At 35.3% G+C, this 18,308-nt stretch overlaps 1 protein-coding gene across 1 annotated transcript in view; it reads left to right on the top strand.

Annotated features, from left to right (window-relative positions):
• LOC134531661 (DNA repair protein RAD50-like) overlaps nt 1-18,308 on the top strand; it is a 280,275-nt gene that overhangs the window by 50,907 nt on the left and 211,060 nt on the right. Inside the window, exons 6-9 of the mRNA XM_063367439.1 lie at nt 6,209-6,321; nt 8,023-8,235; nt 15,217-15,371; nt 16,604-16,775. Of these exons, the coding sequence (XP_063223509.1) occupies nt 6,209-6,321; nt 8,023-8,235; nt 15,217-15,371; nt 16,604-16,775 (653 nt within the window). The remainder of the gene's footprint in view (nt 1-6,208; nt 6,322-8,022; nt 8,236-15,216; nt 15,372-16,603; nt 16,776-18,308) is intronic.

The following is an 18,308-nucleotide window of genomic DNA, read 5'->3' as shown; positions in this document are numbered from 1 at the left end:
CTTGAAAAGAAAGCAAATCTGTCCGGGTTGTCACGACTACTCTCCCTAGATTTGTGGTGTCGTCTTGCACTTAAATGTAAGTGATAACAATGCCGTCACTCCTTCCTCCGACTTCTGTGTGTAAAATGCATTGCGTTGGTTTCCAAGTCACTTTAGAGGAAGTCCTCAGGAAGTAAATTACTCAATGTTTAAACACTTTTTTCATACATGGCAAGTTTCTCATGAAGATATTTTAATAATGTCTGCAACAAAGAAGACATGGTTGATATATATTTACTTTGGACTAGTTGTAAGTTACTTACAAGGTTTGTCCGTAAAGTAATGAGACTGGCCGCTCCACAGAGCTCCAGTCGCCTGGAGGGCGGTCCCTAGCAGAGGTATTTGTGGTGGGGGGTGTAAACTAAACCACAGACCTGGTGGCAGTCACGTCCGAGCTCTGACGCAGTGAGGATCATGTGTGGTGCACAAGCTGTATTAGAGTTTTTGTCACGGCAGAAACCGTCCCAAATGGAGCATTTGCTGGAGCAATGCTACGCGATTAAATTTTACTTTCACCTGGGCAAAACCACTTCCGAAACGCCAAGGTTTTCCGGTGCTTCTGTGAGTACAAGAATTGACGGGAGACAGTTGAAGACATGGAGCGAACTGGATGCCCTACAATGAGTGGTTTAGACGAAAATGTGGCCAAAGTAAAAAACTTCCTGGACTCCAATCATCGTTTGAGTGTAAGATTAATGGCTGAAGACCTAAACATGTTGAAAACAACAGTTCACAAAATTATTTCCAAACATTTGATCACTTGGAAGTTTTCTGCAAAATTAGTGCCAAAAGTGTTGAGTCATGTACATAAATGACGAGTTGACGTTTCCCGTGAGATGTTGGGGCAGTTAGAAAACGAACCGGACTTTCTAGACAAAGTAATAGCAGGCGATGATCATGGGTGTTCCATTACGGCCCCGAAACCAAGCGCCAAAGTTCGTAGTGGCACACCTCGAACTCCCCGCGACCCTAGAAAGCGAGAATGTTGAAGGCCTAGGTAAAGTCAATGTTCATTGTCTTTTTTGACAAGGGTGGGATGGTCCACAGAGAATTTGTATCTCCAGAACAAACCGTCAATGCAGTTTTCTACAAAGAAGTCCTTGCACGCCTGCACAGATTCGTTAAACAGAAACAACGGGCAGATTGCTGGAAGCTCCATCCACCACGACAATACTCCAGCCCACACCGCCATCATTGTGAGCGCCTACCTGGCCCAGATAAGGGTTGCAACCTTGCCGCAGCCCGGATGTGAGCCCGCCAGACTTTTTCCTGTTTCCACTGCTCAAGAGAATCATGAAAGGTCACCGTTCCAAAGATGTTCCCGCCATCCAACAAGCTGTCACAGAGTCTCTGAAAGAGGTTACGGCAGCTGACTTCCAGGTAGCCTTTGCAGCATGGTAATCACGTTGGCAACAGTGTATCGATGCCCAAGGAGACTATTTTGAAGAATTTTAACAATATGTACCGATCGGATCAACAAATTCTTTTTACCAGACCTAGTCTCATTACTTTACAGACAAACCCTGTAATCAACATACTGTCTCAGGAGCCTAATGTACAAGGAATGACTTTACTGCAGGTGCCTCACTGTTTGAAGTTTTTCAGCTTACTTAACGTGGCAAGCTCGCCGCCATCCTTGCGGTTCTTATTGCAGCTTCTGGTGCAATTTCCGTGTAGCTTCTGGTCTATGTTAAAGTAATAACAAAATTGGCAATTCTTGTGTTGAATTGTAAAGTACTTTAGTACTGCCTGCTGCAAAATACTTCAAATGTATAAAAGTTAAGAGAAAATCACAATACATTTAATACTTATTAAATATAATTACTAGGAGGTTGTAAGGCACCTAGAGTGCCTTTTGTAATGTAATATACACATTTTTTATTAAAAATTAAATTTCTTTTAATAAAGTTGAATGACAGTTATTTGCTTTTCCGATAATATTAGCAGCAAGAAATTAAGTGACCACAAAATAAGAATATAATATAAAAATTCAAAAGGGCATTACTACAAAAAAGTAAATCTGCCAAAAAAACTTTCAGGTGTACAACCATATACGTAAAAGACAAAAATACCAATTATTTTTTAATAACAATGTAAAATTTAATTACATAAATATATTAAAAAAAATAAAAACAATGGTTTTCGAAAGGGCATAAGTACAAAATACAAAATATCAAAAGATTCCAAGTGACGCAAACTTAGATTTACAAAAAGGAAAACATTTTCACAGTTTATCGTTTAGAGCTAAACTTTTTGAGATAGCCTTTTTAGTAATTATAAGCGTGTTATTTGTAAGGTGCCTAAGGCACCCATTAAAATTTATGAATATATCTAACATTTCAATTTATTAATTAAGGTTGTTTCACTTACGTAGCTGTAGCCTATTTCAAATTTTACTCTATTGTTACACTTAAATTTTCTATTTTATACACATCTCTATGTGATTCATGATACACTTGTTTTCTAGGTATACATATTTCTTTGACGTTACAGAGTCAGTGAGTCAATGATGAACGTAACTATGTATAGGATTAATTTAGACATGTGTATAAAATTAATTATTTAATTTAGTAAAATAATATAGATAAATTTTAATTAATAATGAAAATAAATTGATATTCTGAATGTTTATTCTAATTTACTGTGCATGATAAGTCAGTGAGTGACTGCTACTCCGCATTCCATGCTTCATGACTTTCATGCTCCGAATAAAAAATAATATTAAACTAACTTTAATTCTGCATGCAAATAATTAATAGAAATAAAATAATAAAAAGGACTGGATTGATATTATAAATATTGTTGGTAAAGTTTAAATTTTATAAAATTATAGAATTTAATTAAATGGTAAATACTCAGTATTAAATTTTCATATAAATCTGTGTATAAAATTAATTAATTTTATTTAATTGCATAAAGATAAATTTTAATTGTTAATTAAATTCAATAAATACACTGATTAAAAATAATAATTTATTTTTTGCTATGCAAATAAATAATACTTACAGAAATTTAACCTCTCTTATATAAATTTATGAACACTATTTCTATCACTAATATTCACAATAAATAAATGTTTCTCATTATATGGACCGGTACTCAATATCATTCACTAAAATAGGTATATGATTCAATAGCACACACATATATATATATATATATATATATATATATATATATATATATATATTTATTTATTTATTTATTTTATTTGTATGTAGCCTTTTTTAATCTTATTAGTTATTCTTTAATATATTCTTTCACCTGAATTGTGATATGATCATGACAAAGCTACATAAAGTTGATTGTGTGAAGATATAGTTAACAGTAAAATATGTATTTCATATTTCATTGCATGTAAAGGTGAATCCACAAAAAAGGAAAGACCATTCATCTACCTTATGACATTAATCATTCAAACACAGAATGACATAAGGGAAGATAATGGTCAAACGCATAATCATTCACATACAGAATCATACAAATCAACTGACATACAAAATCATACATTTAAGATACTTAACTCACTGATGATGTGCAGGAAAATGGCTTACCCAACACCAAGATGTAGTCAAAATATTATCTTTGTGCCACGTACTCGGCAACAGTGCTAGGAGGAACAGGTTAGCAAAGAGCAATGAAAAATATATACCGTACCATGTTACACGATCATTAAGTCAGTGATGAGCGTAACTATATATAGTCGTACTAAAAAGGAAAAAAAATAACTTAAAATATCAATGCAATGGTGCACACAAAATGACCAATATATTAAGGGATGGACATTCACTTACATGCACATTTATTTTGCACTTATATACATGAAAATATCTGAAAGAAGAAAATAAAAGTAATTATGAGACAACAAATGTCTGCAGCTTGGGATGTATATATAAAAACTGTAATGCACAGCCTTTGTGAGTCATAGCTCAGAGTGAGAGGTGATAGCTGACACAGACCTTGTGGTATAAGCTGAGGAACACTGTGGTGGATAAACCAGCAAGTCTTCAATATAACCTTCCAAAATAATAATCAAATAATTACAAATGTATACAGTGCGATATTGTAACTTCACAGTACATATATATTGCAATAAAATGGGTTTTATTGCCAATTTGGATAACTTCAATTTTTTTCTTTGCTGTCCCAGAACATGTTTGAACTGTAAGAACCCCAAACAAGACCAAGTGCATCAAATATTTGATGATGTTGACATCACCCAGGGGCTACGCCCCACAGTCTGAAGCAACTCCTCGCCTTCCCCCATACCCTTCCTAGTTCTGTTGGTCGCTGGTGTGTGCAACGAGTGAGGTTACGCGAGCCACTTTGAATAGCGTGCCAACCCCTGAAGAGGGTGGGAGAGCGCTGTAGCCTCAGTGACACGTACCCATAAAAATACTATACTTAAATTCCATCCCTTATTTCTTTTTCAACCAGCAGCTCATCCACAGCTAATTTTACCTTGGTGGACTGTGACATTTCAGAATGCTATCCTCAGCGCAGATATAATTTGAACCACTAATATTTGAATTACCAATAATGTAACATGTTTTTGTAGTTTAAATAACAGGGTTGAATTTTGTGAACGTAATTATGTCTTGCTCTAGAAAGGAATACAGCACGAATACAATGTAATGTAACTGTCATCTATGTGGGTACAAAGGTGCTGATCAGTTAATTTTCTCTTTCCACTCAGTTTGATTTTACCATCCCCAGAGGAACGTTGCGTCTGCCACACCTGTGGACTTCATCGTTTAGCATCGTTTATCTGTAACTTTTGTTTATATTATTTTACTGTTGAAAACCTTGTATCATAATTATTGGTTCCTGTCTCATGCAGGAGACTGTTCAAATAAATAATTCTTTCAGACTCTCAGAGCTTTGAAACTAACATTTTTTTTTTTGTTTGACCATGAGGGTAACCTAACTTCCAATCTACAGATTCTGCCGTAGGGCATTCTATCCATAATATAATAACTTGTTGCAAGAGCCACGTGGTAGTGACCTCCAGGTATTCAAAGCCCACAGGATAAGTCAGCTTGTACGCGTCTCGGACGCGGAGAGTGGACCAGGTCTTTGCAAGTTAAGGTTTCTCGTCCCCACACAGGCCATGTCACACTCTGGGTAAGGGAGTCTCGCAGGGTCCGAAGGCCCACTTTTGTGAGGTGGCGCCCATTAACAATGAACCCCGACATCAGTATAAAAGAGAACATCTGTTTGCAACTCAATCAGATTTAAGCAAAACAACAAATATAAACAAAATTTTGTTTAGTAATAATATGTCACATAAATTTGCCGGTGAGAAAAACCAGGCGTCCTCAAATCTCATTCTACTGATCTGAGTGGTTTGCAGTCGAGATAGAAAATAAGTTTCTTATTAGTAGCACTTATGAGTAGCAAATAGCACTTTTCTGGTGTGAATAGAACATTTGCAATACTTTTGAATATGAAATAATCTGTGAATATGTCAGAATTTAAATCTGCTATCTATCTTAAATTACTGATTTTATGACATTTTATTTTAAAATATGGTAGGTAATTAATTTAAAAAAAATAATTATATTTTTTGTAATTTACATCATAAAATTCTGAGGTCTCTCAGAGTAATTAGTGAATAAATCAAAATCACAATAAATTTGCTTGTCAAGAAATTTTTTTTAATATTTTGAAAATAATCATTTAAACCACATCTACAATAAACTAAGGCTCACAGCAATGCTGAAAATTATCTGAATATTATTTTATATTTTAGACCAGTCAAACACATATAGTATTTTATTTCTTTTACTCAGATGTGTATTTCTTTTGATAAAGGATACCAGTATGATTGTTGAATAAAAATGTTATGTTATTTGATTATAGAATAAATTTTATGAATAATTTTAAAACTTTAATTTACATGATAAAAAAAAACTTGTAAAGGGAGGGGGAGGAAAGCTTTCATATATGTAAATATTCTTCCAACAAAGTAGTCTCCAAACCACTGGTATACTGACTTGGAGCTCGTAAATGAATGCAAGTTGTGCTAGGTGTTGGCGTTGTACAGTCCCCTCCTACCCGCCTCTACAGCATGATCCTTCAGTGATCAATGGCACTTTCAAGTTATTCATGTCTCTTGTGATGAAGAGGTAAAAAATGTAAGTACATAATTTAATTTTTTTTTTTTCAGGCCTTTGGATGAAGCAAAGACGTTAAAGGAAAAATTTGATGCTATTTTTAACATCACAAAATACAACAAGTGCATAGAAATTGTTAGAAAACTGTGTAAGAAGATTGAAGATGGTGAGTGGTTATGTTCTGGAACAGATATGGATAACATGGTTTAAAGGAAAACAAATGGTGATATAAATCTATCTTTTGCAGAATGGTGAAAACATGGACGGTTTTAAAGGGTGTCAACATTTATGTGTGTGTGCAGTAGTGATGGGCAGAACGGATCTTTTGACCGAATCGGTTCTTTTGGATCAGTTCCGTGAGATGATTCGTTCAGAACGATTCGTTCATCTCGGTCAATTCGTTCTTTTCTGTGTATGGGATCTGGCTCTTTTATCAGGTGTCGTAACTCGTTCATCTTTTAGAGTATTACGTACGTTTTTTTGTATTTGAATTTGAACATTGCTTTCCGTAGCCAGTGAATCACAGTTGCGTATATGAAACAAGATTATTTATATTTTATTACTTTTTAAGTTACAAATATTAATATATAGGCTATTTACACTCTAGTGACAGTTAAGTGTTTACATGTAGGCCAACACATTTAGAGAAAAAAGACAAAAATTTAATACTACTGCAATTCAGTATGAAGAGAAACAAATGAAGTACATTAATTAACCCAAAAATGGTAAGTGTGAACATTTGTAGTTACTTTCCCTGTTATTTTTTAATTCATACGGTTTTTTTTTTGTTTTTTTAGTTTTTTATTTCCAAATTTGTGTATGTGAATGTGAAAAAGCAATTTTAAACCACTACTTAACAGTTGACATTTTCAGGTATAGATACTTTTCATGTTACTCTATTTTATTTGATCAGTTATCATTTGCTCTTGTGAACATGCGCACGCTGTGATTACTAATTCTTCAGACTCCTGACGTCATGAATCATTTTACGAACGAATCAGACCGGGCGCGTGACCGGTTCTCTCATCTCGTTCTCTCGTTCTCTCCGCGTTTTCGTTCTTCCGAATCTTTCAAGGTACCGGCTCTCAAAGAGCCGGTTCTTTACATCGCGAACGAATCGCAAGATTTCGTTCTCTCAAAGATTCGTTCTTTTTGAACGAATCGTTAACGAACGACCCATCACTAGTGTGCAGTCATGTTTGAAGCATTTAGAATATTAATCCACATCCTAGACAGTGTGTTTCTGTACTCTAGGTATTGCCAGATAATTTTTGTTTTATTGATGTAAACAAGTATGCCTGAGGCAGCTGAACAGAGCTAGTGGTGATCTGGCTGACCAGGAATATGGACAAGTGTATGTGAAGTGGCAAGGGTGGGTGAATCAGTGAAGAATAATGGAGTGAACAGAAGCACCATGAGACAAAACCCAGAGCATTATAACTTCCACCTCACCATGCACATTAGTTAGTACTTTCACAATAGAGTTCCTGACCTAGCCAGTTCTGGTTAAGATGTTTGTAACATAGTCTAAGGTCATATCAGGAAGGAGGATAACAGCATGTTTCCATGAAAGAGTTACTTTTTGCTTTTGTAGTCCCACTTAAACTGAATTATTCTACTTCTTGTGATTTGTCTTGCATCATACATGAATTTAAAACAGTTGTAAAAAAAATGTTACGATGAATCTTTAGCAGAAAATACTTTAAAATATAATATAAAATGAAATTCTAGTCATGCCTGTGACAGTCAAATTTGATTCATGTGCTAACGTGTTTAACATTTGTGTAAAATTGTAAAATTAAGGTAGCTTTCCAATTCAAATATTTTTTTTTCCTTTATGAAACTAACTTTTTTTTTTTAATTCTAGAACTAAAAGTTTTGAACAATCAGCTGGCAAATGACCAAATCCACAAAAAGCAAGCCGAAGACAAACGAAGAAGTTTTCGTGAAACAGAAGAACGTTGTGCTGACAGTTCCAAAAAAATAGAAAATTTTGAAAATGATTTGGAGGAAGTGAGGAAGGCCTTAGAAAAAGTGTATGAAACGGAACGTAACATCAACAAATTACAGTGTGAACATGGTGAGTTTGTGAATAACTAAAAATTAAAAAAATAAGTCTAAGGTCTTGAATTATATTACTTTCATATCAATTTTTATCCTTTTTTTTTTCCTCACAAATATTAAAAAAACTTTTACATTTTTGCTAACATAGTTAATGACATTATTGCAGGTTCTGTGTAACACTTTATAGGTATAATGTTAATGCATTTATCATTTGGTAGTAAGTTTAAGTTGTTTGTTAAAAATATATATCAATCTTTAATGGTATATGAGATTTTGAATGGTAATGTGGTTAATCATTAACTGACAGACTCTCAAGCCTGGACCGCTGCTATGCCCACGAGGGTTTCACTATAGCCTTGTTATCTTCTTTCCAGCAAAATTATTAGTGTTGTCAAGCTCAGTTTGCTGGCTGAGTTAATCATGAAATTTGATTACTACTCCAGAATGCAAAATTCTTGTAATGGGTGACAAAACTTTCATTGAGTGTCCAATATCTTACGAGTGAAAAACATTTTGAAATGTAGAGGCTTTGGTGGCAACAGTAATGGATTTCAGCACTTATCTCAGTTGCCAGAGGGGGGCGGTAGTCTGTGTACAAACCAAAACAAGTAAGCCACAATTGTTCTACCATTGCCATAAATTATTATGAGTGTTTGAACCCTGAGATGTGTGTAATTTTCCTAATTATATTTTACATACTAGGAGTCGTAAAATTTTGTCATTATTAATTTATTAAGTTTCTTTCTGGTTGGATTACTGTTCTTAGGACTTTAAAATAAGCGCTTATGTATTTGGTTATTTCTGTGGCTAATATATTGGGGAGGGGATATTAATTATGCTGTCTGCTTCCCCCATATCCCCAGTGTTTCTTTCAGGCACTTCTCCCAGAGCCCCCCCCCCCCCCCCCCCCCCGGGGAATATTCAAAAAATAAAATTGGAATCCATTTTAATGTTACTTGTTAAGGAAAGAAATTCGTTACAGTCACAATCTTCATGTAAATTGATTAAAAACTGGTTCATGGCCATGTCTATTATGCAGTCCCTCTTTCAGTATGTTAAGTTTTTATAAATGATTGCAATAGGTTTGCCAGGCATCCTTTGTTATAGATGCAGTTAGCAGAGTCCAGCATGTGTGTCTCAAGTGCTCGCCCCAACGGTATTATGTTCCCGAACGCACCTCTTTATCTTTGCCCTTTAACTCACACATGTATGGTGGGAATACAATGACATGTTAATTTTTTTAAGTACTGTGAACTAGTTCCGTCACCAGACATTTCAGTATTTTTTTCATCGAACTCTACACATCCACGTTTTAGCCATGCATTAATTGTCACATTACTCATGACTACGGAAGACGTGCGGAAAGTTTGGGATAACCTATTCGAATAGCAATTTTTTTAAATTCCTTTGCTTTGTGAAATGGAATCGAAAGGCATTTTCGCATGCTTCGTGATCACAGCTTTATATTACTTAAATAGTTATTTCTTTCTTTCTTGTGAATCACCTTATTACGTTTCCACCGCTTATCATTCGGATCGGCTCGGCCCGGACCAGACGGCAGTAATATGAACCCATGTTATCAAATGAAAGGCCGCGCGCTTTATCGGGTCGGCTCGACTTGTCTCGGCATTCTGCTATCGTACGGGGAAAAAAATCGTTTCGGCATCAGACCTGGTTATCTTTTGGAGAAACTCGTTCCGAAGGTAACAATGTACAGAGATGTGGATGCATAAGCATTTCTTTATCTTTCGATTTTCCACGGGGGCCAGAAGAGGGATATATTCTTTCACAAGTTCTTAACATTCTTTTTCCAGTAGACGCGGGTCATTTCCTCCCTGTGCGTCGTGCGTGTGCGTTGAGCTGGTGGTGCGTCAGACGGCTGTTGGTAACGGCAGACCTCGACGTGTAGGCTACTCATTGTTGGCGTGCTAGTGTAGTTTTGGTTTACAAGTGTGTAGTGCATGTGGCTTTCTGCGTACTTTTCTGTAAACCTATAAGTATATAAACACAATAGTTAACCAATCCAATGTAAAAATATGGCCGCAACAAAAACTTTTGGATACTAATTAAATTATTCTGTTATAAATCATCGCTTTAACGTTTTGAGTATCATCTTAGCATTATCAAGTAATTTCTTTATAATGCATGTTAGTAAACTGTATGTAAAGTACTTAATGAATTCTGATGCCAAGAAACCTAGAAGTAGGTCAGTAGGTGGTTCACGGTTACGATGGACTAAGCCCAGGTTACGTATTTATAAAATAACATTTGGCAAAGTGAAACAAATGTATTGTTAGGAGTTTAGAATTTTAAAACATTCAGTTTGGCATTGCACAAGTACTACCATCTTGGGCTTGGTCAAACAAAAGTGTTTCGCGCAATTATAAATTGCCGGAATTAAAATGATGACTATTAATGCCCCTGATTATAACCAAATCGTTTAACAATAGATAGTGATACTATGAATTATGTTTTTTTATATGTGCTGTTCATATTTAGTGTTTTTAGGTAGTACATGGTGATATTTTGACAGCCTAAAAGAGTGTTTTATTTTTTTTTGTAGAAAAGTGTTTTCTCTCTTTTAGCTACTTCTTAAGTTTTGTCACCCCCAAAATTTTGCCACCCTGCTCATTTATCCACTTCTTTCTGAAAAGTAAAAATCAGTCAAAATGTGTGTGGATGCTGTGCGTGTTAGATTGATATTCTTCACATAATGCTGTTTTAATTAATAGTTTATACTGCCAGTCAGTACCAGACTATCTCCATTAAGAGTTACCTCTTTTGTTTTAGTGACTTCAACATGAAAAGAACAATAGACTCCTATTTTAATGTCGCAGCAGGGCCCAGTCAAAAACCGCGAACTGAAGCAGGCCCATCACCATCAGTCCAGCTGACTGAACAGAAATGCTTTGAAAATGAAAGTGCAGAATTATCCAGTCCGCATCCAGCGAAATCATCCGAAAAAGTAGAACGTCACTACAACAAAAATTGGGAACAGAAATACAGTTGGCTGATCTACAATGAAGAAAAAGGAGGTGCATTTTGTAAACTATGTGAAAACTTCATGAAAAATGATGCAAAGGTTCTGCAAAAAACAGGTGGAGTGTTTATTACTACTCCATTTACATCTTTTAGAAAAGCTTTAGGAAAGAATGGAAAATTAGAGAAGCATGAACATTCTGCAGCTCACTCAATAAGTGTAGAAATGGAGAACCTCAGAAGACATGCTACGAGGAAACCTATTCATACTCAAATGATTCAACAGAGTGAAAATGAAAGAGACATAAATAGAAAAGGCTTAAAAACTCTCTTGCGCGGCTTGTACTTTTTAGTAAAGAAAGAAATAGCTCACACTACTACATATAACAGCTTGATTGAAGGTCTTCTCGACAAACTGAATGAAGATTTTAGTAAATGGAGAAATTCTCTAAGTGACAGATCGAATTATAGCAGCAAGGACACCGCCTGCGAGCTTTTGGTCTGTATGGGCGAAATTTTGAGAGAAGAATTAAAGGCAATATTAAAACACAAGAAATTCTCTGTTCTAGCTGATGAAAGTACTTCACTACGAAATGAAATGGAGCTCAGCATTATGTTTAGAGTTGTGGAAGATAAAGTACCAGTGGAAAAGTTCTTAGCAATAGTCAAAATCCCAAATGGAAAGGCAGAAACTATTGCAGATGCAATTGACAAGGAACTTGCTGCTCTTGATTTAAATTATGAAAATATTATTGCCTTTGGATTTGATGGTGCTTCTAATATGGCTGGAAACATTGGAGGTGTAAGAAGGAAGCTTTCAGAGAAGGCGAACAAGGAAGTTATTTACATACACTGTAGAGCACACATCTTGTCCCTGGCAGCAGCTTCCTGCAGGAATAAAAATCAGAAAGTCAAAAGGTTTTTCCATGTTTTGAAAGACACATATAAGCTGTTTAGTAAGTCACCAAAAAAAGAAAACATTTTGCATGAAATTCAAGCAGTAGTAAATGATCCAGTTCTCAAGATTCCAGAATGTATTGAAGTGAGATGGTTGTCCCACTACAAGGTAGTGAATACTGTCTTAAGATGCTTGAAGTCTATTTTGATGGCTTGTGAGCACATTCATAAAGAAGGAGCAGACCTCGCGTCATTAGCTGGGGGAATTTTGCTGTAAATCAGAAATGAGAGTTTTCTCATAACTTGTCATGTGATGAATGAACTCCTCAGTGCACTCTCTTACCTGAGTAATGCTTTGCAGAGAAAGGATTTGAGTTTGACCAAAGTCATTCCTCTAATTACTAAAACAAAACTTCACTTACGAGATATTGCAGACCAGTGTGGAGACATCAACAGCGACTTGCAAAAAAATGTCCGAAGCGAAATAACAGAGAAGTTTGGATCTGAGGTGTGCCTAGTTGCTGATGAAGATTCAAAAAAAACATTCAAGGGTATGAAAGAATACAGTGAAAGTGTCCTCCAAGAAATTGAAGACAGGTTCAACGACAAATCGATAGATATCCTGGTATTTTCAAGCCACTTTGACACATTTAAATCATTATTAGAATTAAAAGACAATGATGCAAGTAAGTTTTGCGCACACTTTCCTATGCTCGATGTCGAAGGTGTACTTGCAGACTTGAAATCCTTCCAATTTTTTATACAATCCATGATTAATAGCGGGCAATTACAATTGGACGAGAGTCCAGTGATAAAACTCCTTGAGGCTGATGTAGGCTACTGCGAGTTACAAAAACTTTGCGAAATTATTCTTACCATTCCTCTGACTACAGCTTCGGTGGAAAGATCTTTCAGTACAATGAACAGAATTTTGAATAAGACAAGATCTAGAATGCTACCGGGAACCCTATTTCATTGCATGATGATAAGTATTGAGGCGATTCCGACTGAGGAGTTTCTTGAAAAAACAGTTGATTTGTATGCAAGGAAAAAAGGTCGTCGGATACAATTTTGGTAAAAAAAAAATCAAAGTAGGCTTTAGCATTTAAATATTTAGTTTGTTTATTAACGTTCATTATTTTGTAATATGGTAATTTTTTTACATGAAATTAAAGTTTAAAGGTCTAATAATAATTGCTTGACCTAACAGACAAAATTTTTCTTCTCATTCCTTCCCCATCTCTCTCTCTCCCCCCCCCCCCCCTCGAAACTTTTAACTGCCCCCCCGGGGGAAAATGTCTGAAAGAAACCTGCATATCCCCATTCCAAAATTTTCTTTTGGTTGGCCTCATTCATTGTTAGATGTGCCTGAGCCATGGAGGAAGGATCAGGAGATGCTGTGAGGGGATGGGGACTGCACTCAGCATCAACCTCTTGTAGTTCAGAACCTTCTGAGCTGAAGTGTGTGATGCAGGGTTGGTTGCTGCGAAGATCAGAGCCCTTGAATAACCTTATTTTCATTGGCTGTGGTCTTCTTTTTTGTCAGAGCAATGATGTGTCTGTGCACTCAGTGGTTCTCGTTCATATCTAGAGTTGTGCCATACCTGCAGGCTGTATTTCACTTCTTCCTTAGTTTCCACTCTCTAGTGTAACTGCACAGTGTGTGAACAAACACTCACATTCACTTACACTCACATCAACTCACACACTCACACTGATATTCACTTTTAATCCATCTCTATTTCTTTGTCTTTCTCTTTTTAATATTTGCATGCAAACTCAGACACTAACCATCTGCATTACCTGCAGTTATTTTGTAAGTGTACGGTTTATAACACCATGTTGGGTATAACTGCCGTAGTATCACTTCTGTCACAAACAAAAGTACTTAATATTTCAAGCTCTGTTTCAGCAACCAAAAGACTTAGTATGCAAAACAATTATTTAGTATAAGAATGGTTTCAGATATAATTATTAATTGAAGATTTTTTATTTGGTTTCAACTCTGCAATTATAATAAATAATTGTACCATAGGCTATGTGGGTTATTTGCTCTCTGAGTATGTGTTAAGTTTTATATTTTGTAGTACAATGAATAATTTGGCTGTCATTATTCTTAGCCAATGTTGCAAATACATCTAAAGTCCTGAATATGTGAAGATATCCGAAGTAGTCCAACATGCAAGGAAAAAATAACTGATCCTAGTGTCATCACATGACGTGTTGGACAGGACCATGTCAACTTGCATTTATATGTTAACACCATGTAATAGGAAGAGACTGGAGTGTTATATATGTTGGGTGTATGAGTGTTTCATGTGTGTACACATATTGTACAGGTTTTTCTTTTAAATTTGCAGGGTAGTATAACTAGTCTACTTATATTTTAGGTATCTACTTAGATTTTCAAGTATGCTGTATATTGTTTTTTCCTCTGTTATATAAACAGTGGGTTTGGTATCCTATTTATTTTATGGCTATTGCTTCAAGCAGATGTAAGTACGTCTGGTAAATTCATAAAACTCCGTTCTTGTCAAATAGTGTACAATGTCGCAATACACTTAAAACATAAAATTTTCCATAAATTTAATTTAATTTTACCTAATCAACTGGCATTGAAATGGGTGTTTTGAAATCACAGTTTAACATAATTTTGGATGAAATTTAAAATATGTTAAAACTCTTTAATATTAAACAAAAAAATAAAAACTTTACTTTATAAAAGGTTTAGGAGTTTTACACTTATAAAATGTTAGTAAGTTATAAGTTTAAAAAATCTCGTTACTGCCTCGCAAGATAATGGTGAAAAATATTCAAAGAACTTGGATTAAACTTAGAATATTTTACATTTGCACTAAAAACAGTAGTTAAAATAATTTATTTGCATGAGTTATTTGCATGCCTATAGCATTGACACAGTGCAATGCTAAGGTGGAACACTTGATTATCTTTGTGTTGTTGGAAATGCTATGTAAATTGAACACGATCCCAGCTGGCCATCTGCATGCCTTTCTTTCTTCTCCTTCGCTGAACCAGTCAAGAAGGGGAAGATGTGCAACCAAAACCCAAGCTGCTTTTTTTCTCGCTCATTAGTTTATTGTTCTTTCTTTATGATTTGCAGACAGCAAGAAACGTCAGTTGGAAGTTGTGAAGAATCATCAAATTGAATTGCGACAGACCATCAAAGAGGAATTCGCAGGCTCCACTCAAGAACTATACAATGCCATAGAAATGTTCAATGAAAAACTTTCTGTTAAGGAAAATGAATTGACAGAAGTGAGTATGTTTTCTCCTGTGTGTTCCACATGTTTCATACGTTTTCACAAAGTGTTTTACATTTTTTGTGTCTTGTCATAATTCAGATACCTATGTATGTAGTTATTTAATTGGATTTGTTTGCACAGGGCTAGATGTTTGTTAAGCTTTAAATATAATAGATACATATGAAAAATTTCTATTTAAAAAAAAAAAACTAAATCAAACTAAAATAATTAAATAAAAATTGTAACTACTAAGACAATATTTTGAAGTTAAGCTTGAAAATGATCACCTGACTTTCTTGCAATACAGATAAATATCATGTAAAAATATATTATGATGGTTGGTTGTTTGTATTTGTATTCTGTATTTCTTGTATTTAAGGTTATTTCAAGAAATTTCATTTTTAGTTATTGGTATGTGAATTCAGTGATGTTTTTTTAAATATCTGTGTTATGTGGTAATTTTCCTTAGCCTGGTGGTGGCTGCTAACTTCTCAATATTGAGAACAAAAGAATATTAACAGCATTTTATAATTACAGAAACTTGGATTTGTGTATAATTAGCTATGAAAGAGATCAATTGATTTATCTTTTAATAAATGGCTTCAATGAAAATAAGATTTTAGAATGGTTGGGACATAATAGCTCTAATAAAAACCCAGGCTTTTAATAAAATTATATTGTGATATTATTCTGCACAGAAAGTTTGAGTCCTTTTGTAGTGAAAATCAATGTAAACGTCTCGTGATAGGAACCAAATGTGATCATATTTAGGTTTATTGCAAATCATTAATACTTTAGAAATGAGCCTAGCTCAACAGAAGATAGTAAATACTGCAAAGTCATCTTCCAAGTATATATATATTAAAAAAATGTAAATTTCTTGAACAGAGAGTTCACTGTCTCCACAATCAACAAGTATAATTTTACTTTCGCTCTCACAGCACTCTCACAGCAGGAACTCACCCCCTTGCTGGTCCCGCAGCAAACATTTGAGAACCTTGTGTAGTTCACACACATCCCCAGTAGCATTTCGTTAAAACTCGTACACTGCAACGATTAATTCATAGCCTGGTGACTTGGCCGGCCGGTAACTTGCAGAATTAAGGTCCTCAGTGGCCGTGTTTGCTGACAGTGCCACACTCGCGTGGCGACGTTCGTAGGTTCGATCGAGTGGTTTGTAGTTTAGTGGAGACGATAAAGAAACAAGCGTGCGGTGACGTTGAGGTGAGGAACGGTGTGCTGCAGCTGGAGGCGAGCATGCAGGTGGTGAAGGCAGAGGAGAGGGAGGTGGTGTCCGAGGTCAGCCAGCTGCAGCTGCAGGTGGCGAGGATGGAAGAGGAGCAGCGCCAGCAACAGAGCAGGGAGCGCAGTCGCAACAGCACCCTGGCACAGCTGGCCCGGCAGCTGGGGCTGCAGGGTGAGTATTACCCTCTAGCTGCTTTCAACCACGTTCCCATGTGGCATTAACGAACTTTCACCTCATTATTTGTATTGGGCAATTCATACTAGTATTCTCTACGTAGGCATTGCATATTTTTCTGTTTTCTGAAAGTCTGGAAAATATTCATAGTAAGAAATTTCTGCCCAAATAATTTGCTCACCAGACATTAATTCTCTGTCTTACTACGGCTAAGTAATGCATAAAATTTTAAGTCTAGTGTTTCATCTAACTTGCCCTTCTAGGCCAGCATTCATTTTGCAACGGGTGTTATTCTGAAGCATTTTTATTTATTATCTTTCTGGAATTCCTTCAGCATAACCTCACTCTGAGTTTCCAGTGTGGTAGTAAAATTATTGTTAAACTCAACCAAAAAAAACAAAAAAAAAAAAACGTTATAGATGAACATTTTTTTAAAATTACATTTGTACATTGGGCTTAATAGAATCAAATTGAAGTAACAATTATTGTCATTTAATTTTGCATCATAAATCTATTTTCAAAATTATCAGAAATAACTCTTATAATCATTATAAGATTCAATTTTGGTACTTTGAGTAAAAATAATGTATATACATTCTATAGCTCATGAGCAGATAATTATTATTTTATAAATCTGAGTTTCCACTTACCTCAATTGAGTAAAAATAATTTAGTTGCCTCACTTTCATTTTGTTCCCCTTAAAAAATTAAAAAAAGTACAGTTGTAAAATTGGCAAATTCTGCAGCTTAATTTTGCAGAACTCATCAAAAAACATAACAGTGACAGTGGAAGCAGTATTCATAATGTTTCCCCAAGCTTCGCAGCAGTGTTGATTGAGGCGGTGTGAAGTGTGTATTTTTGCATGCATCATGTACCCAGCTCTGAGCACACTGTGTTCAATTCAGTGCTACGAATTCTATCAGAGTTGAACTTTCCATATAAGGTGATTCTGATGGTTACATCCAAGTGAGGTCCATTTGTTAATGTTACCACCAACTAGCAATTTCCTACATTCTTATCCCAAAAATGAATTCTGGTACCTATATTTGAGTGTAACTGAATACTTCACTTTCTTTTTCTTTTTTTTTTTATCTAAGAGAAACCATCTAATTTGTTTGTGGGTAGATTTATTTACTCTTTAGAAACAGCCCTTTTGAGATTGTGTGTTACTCTCATTCATGTACCATAAGAACTCATTCAGTTATGTATTTTATTTTTGCACCTTGTATTTGAAACTGCACAACCTGGGTGGATTACGCTGCAAACAGTTTGCCCGCCAATTTGCAGCTGTCCACCACCAACATATGCTAGGCACTCAAGAGGGTTCCGCGTTTGTAACAGGTGAATTTCCTAAGAGAAGATGGGGCTCAGTATTTTCTTCTTTTTTTCCCCATTTTCAGATTTTTGCTTAGTGGCTATTTTCAATCATAATTAATAAGCACTCTTCAGGATGATTTCTAAAATTATTAAGGGATAATAATGTTTACCATCTTGGGATTTGCAAATGCTTTGCCACAGCTTTAAATAAA

Source organism: Bacillus rossius, chromosome 5 (assembly GCF_032445375.1).
Source record: "Bacillus rossius redtenbacheri isolate Brsri chromosome 5, Brsri_v3, whole genome shotgun sequence".
Taxonomy (NCBI): domain Eukaryota; kingdom Metazoa; phylum Arthropoda; class Insecta; order Phasmatodea; family Bacillidae; genus Bacillus; species Bacillus rossius.
The sequence above is the reverse complement of the archived record's forward strand: the minus strand, read 5'-3'. Positions and strand labels throughout refer to the sequence as shown.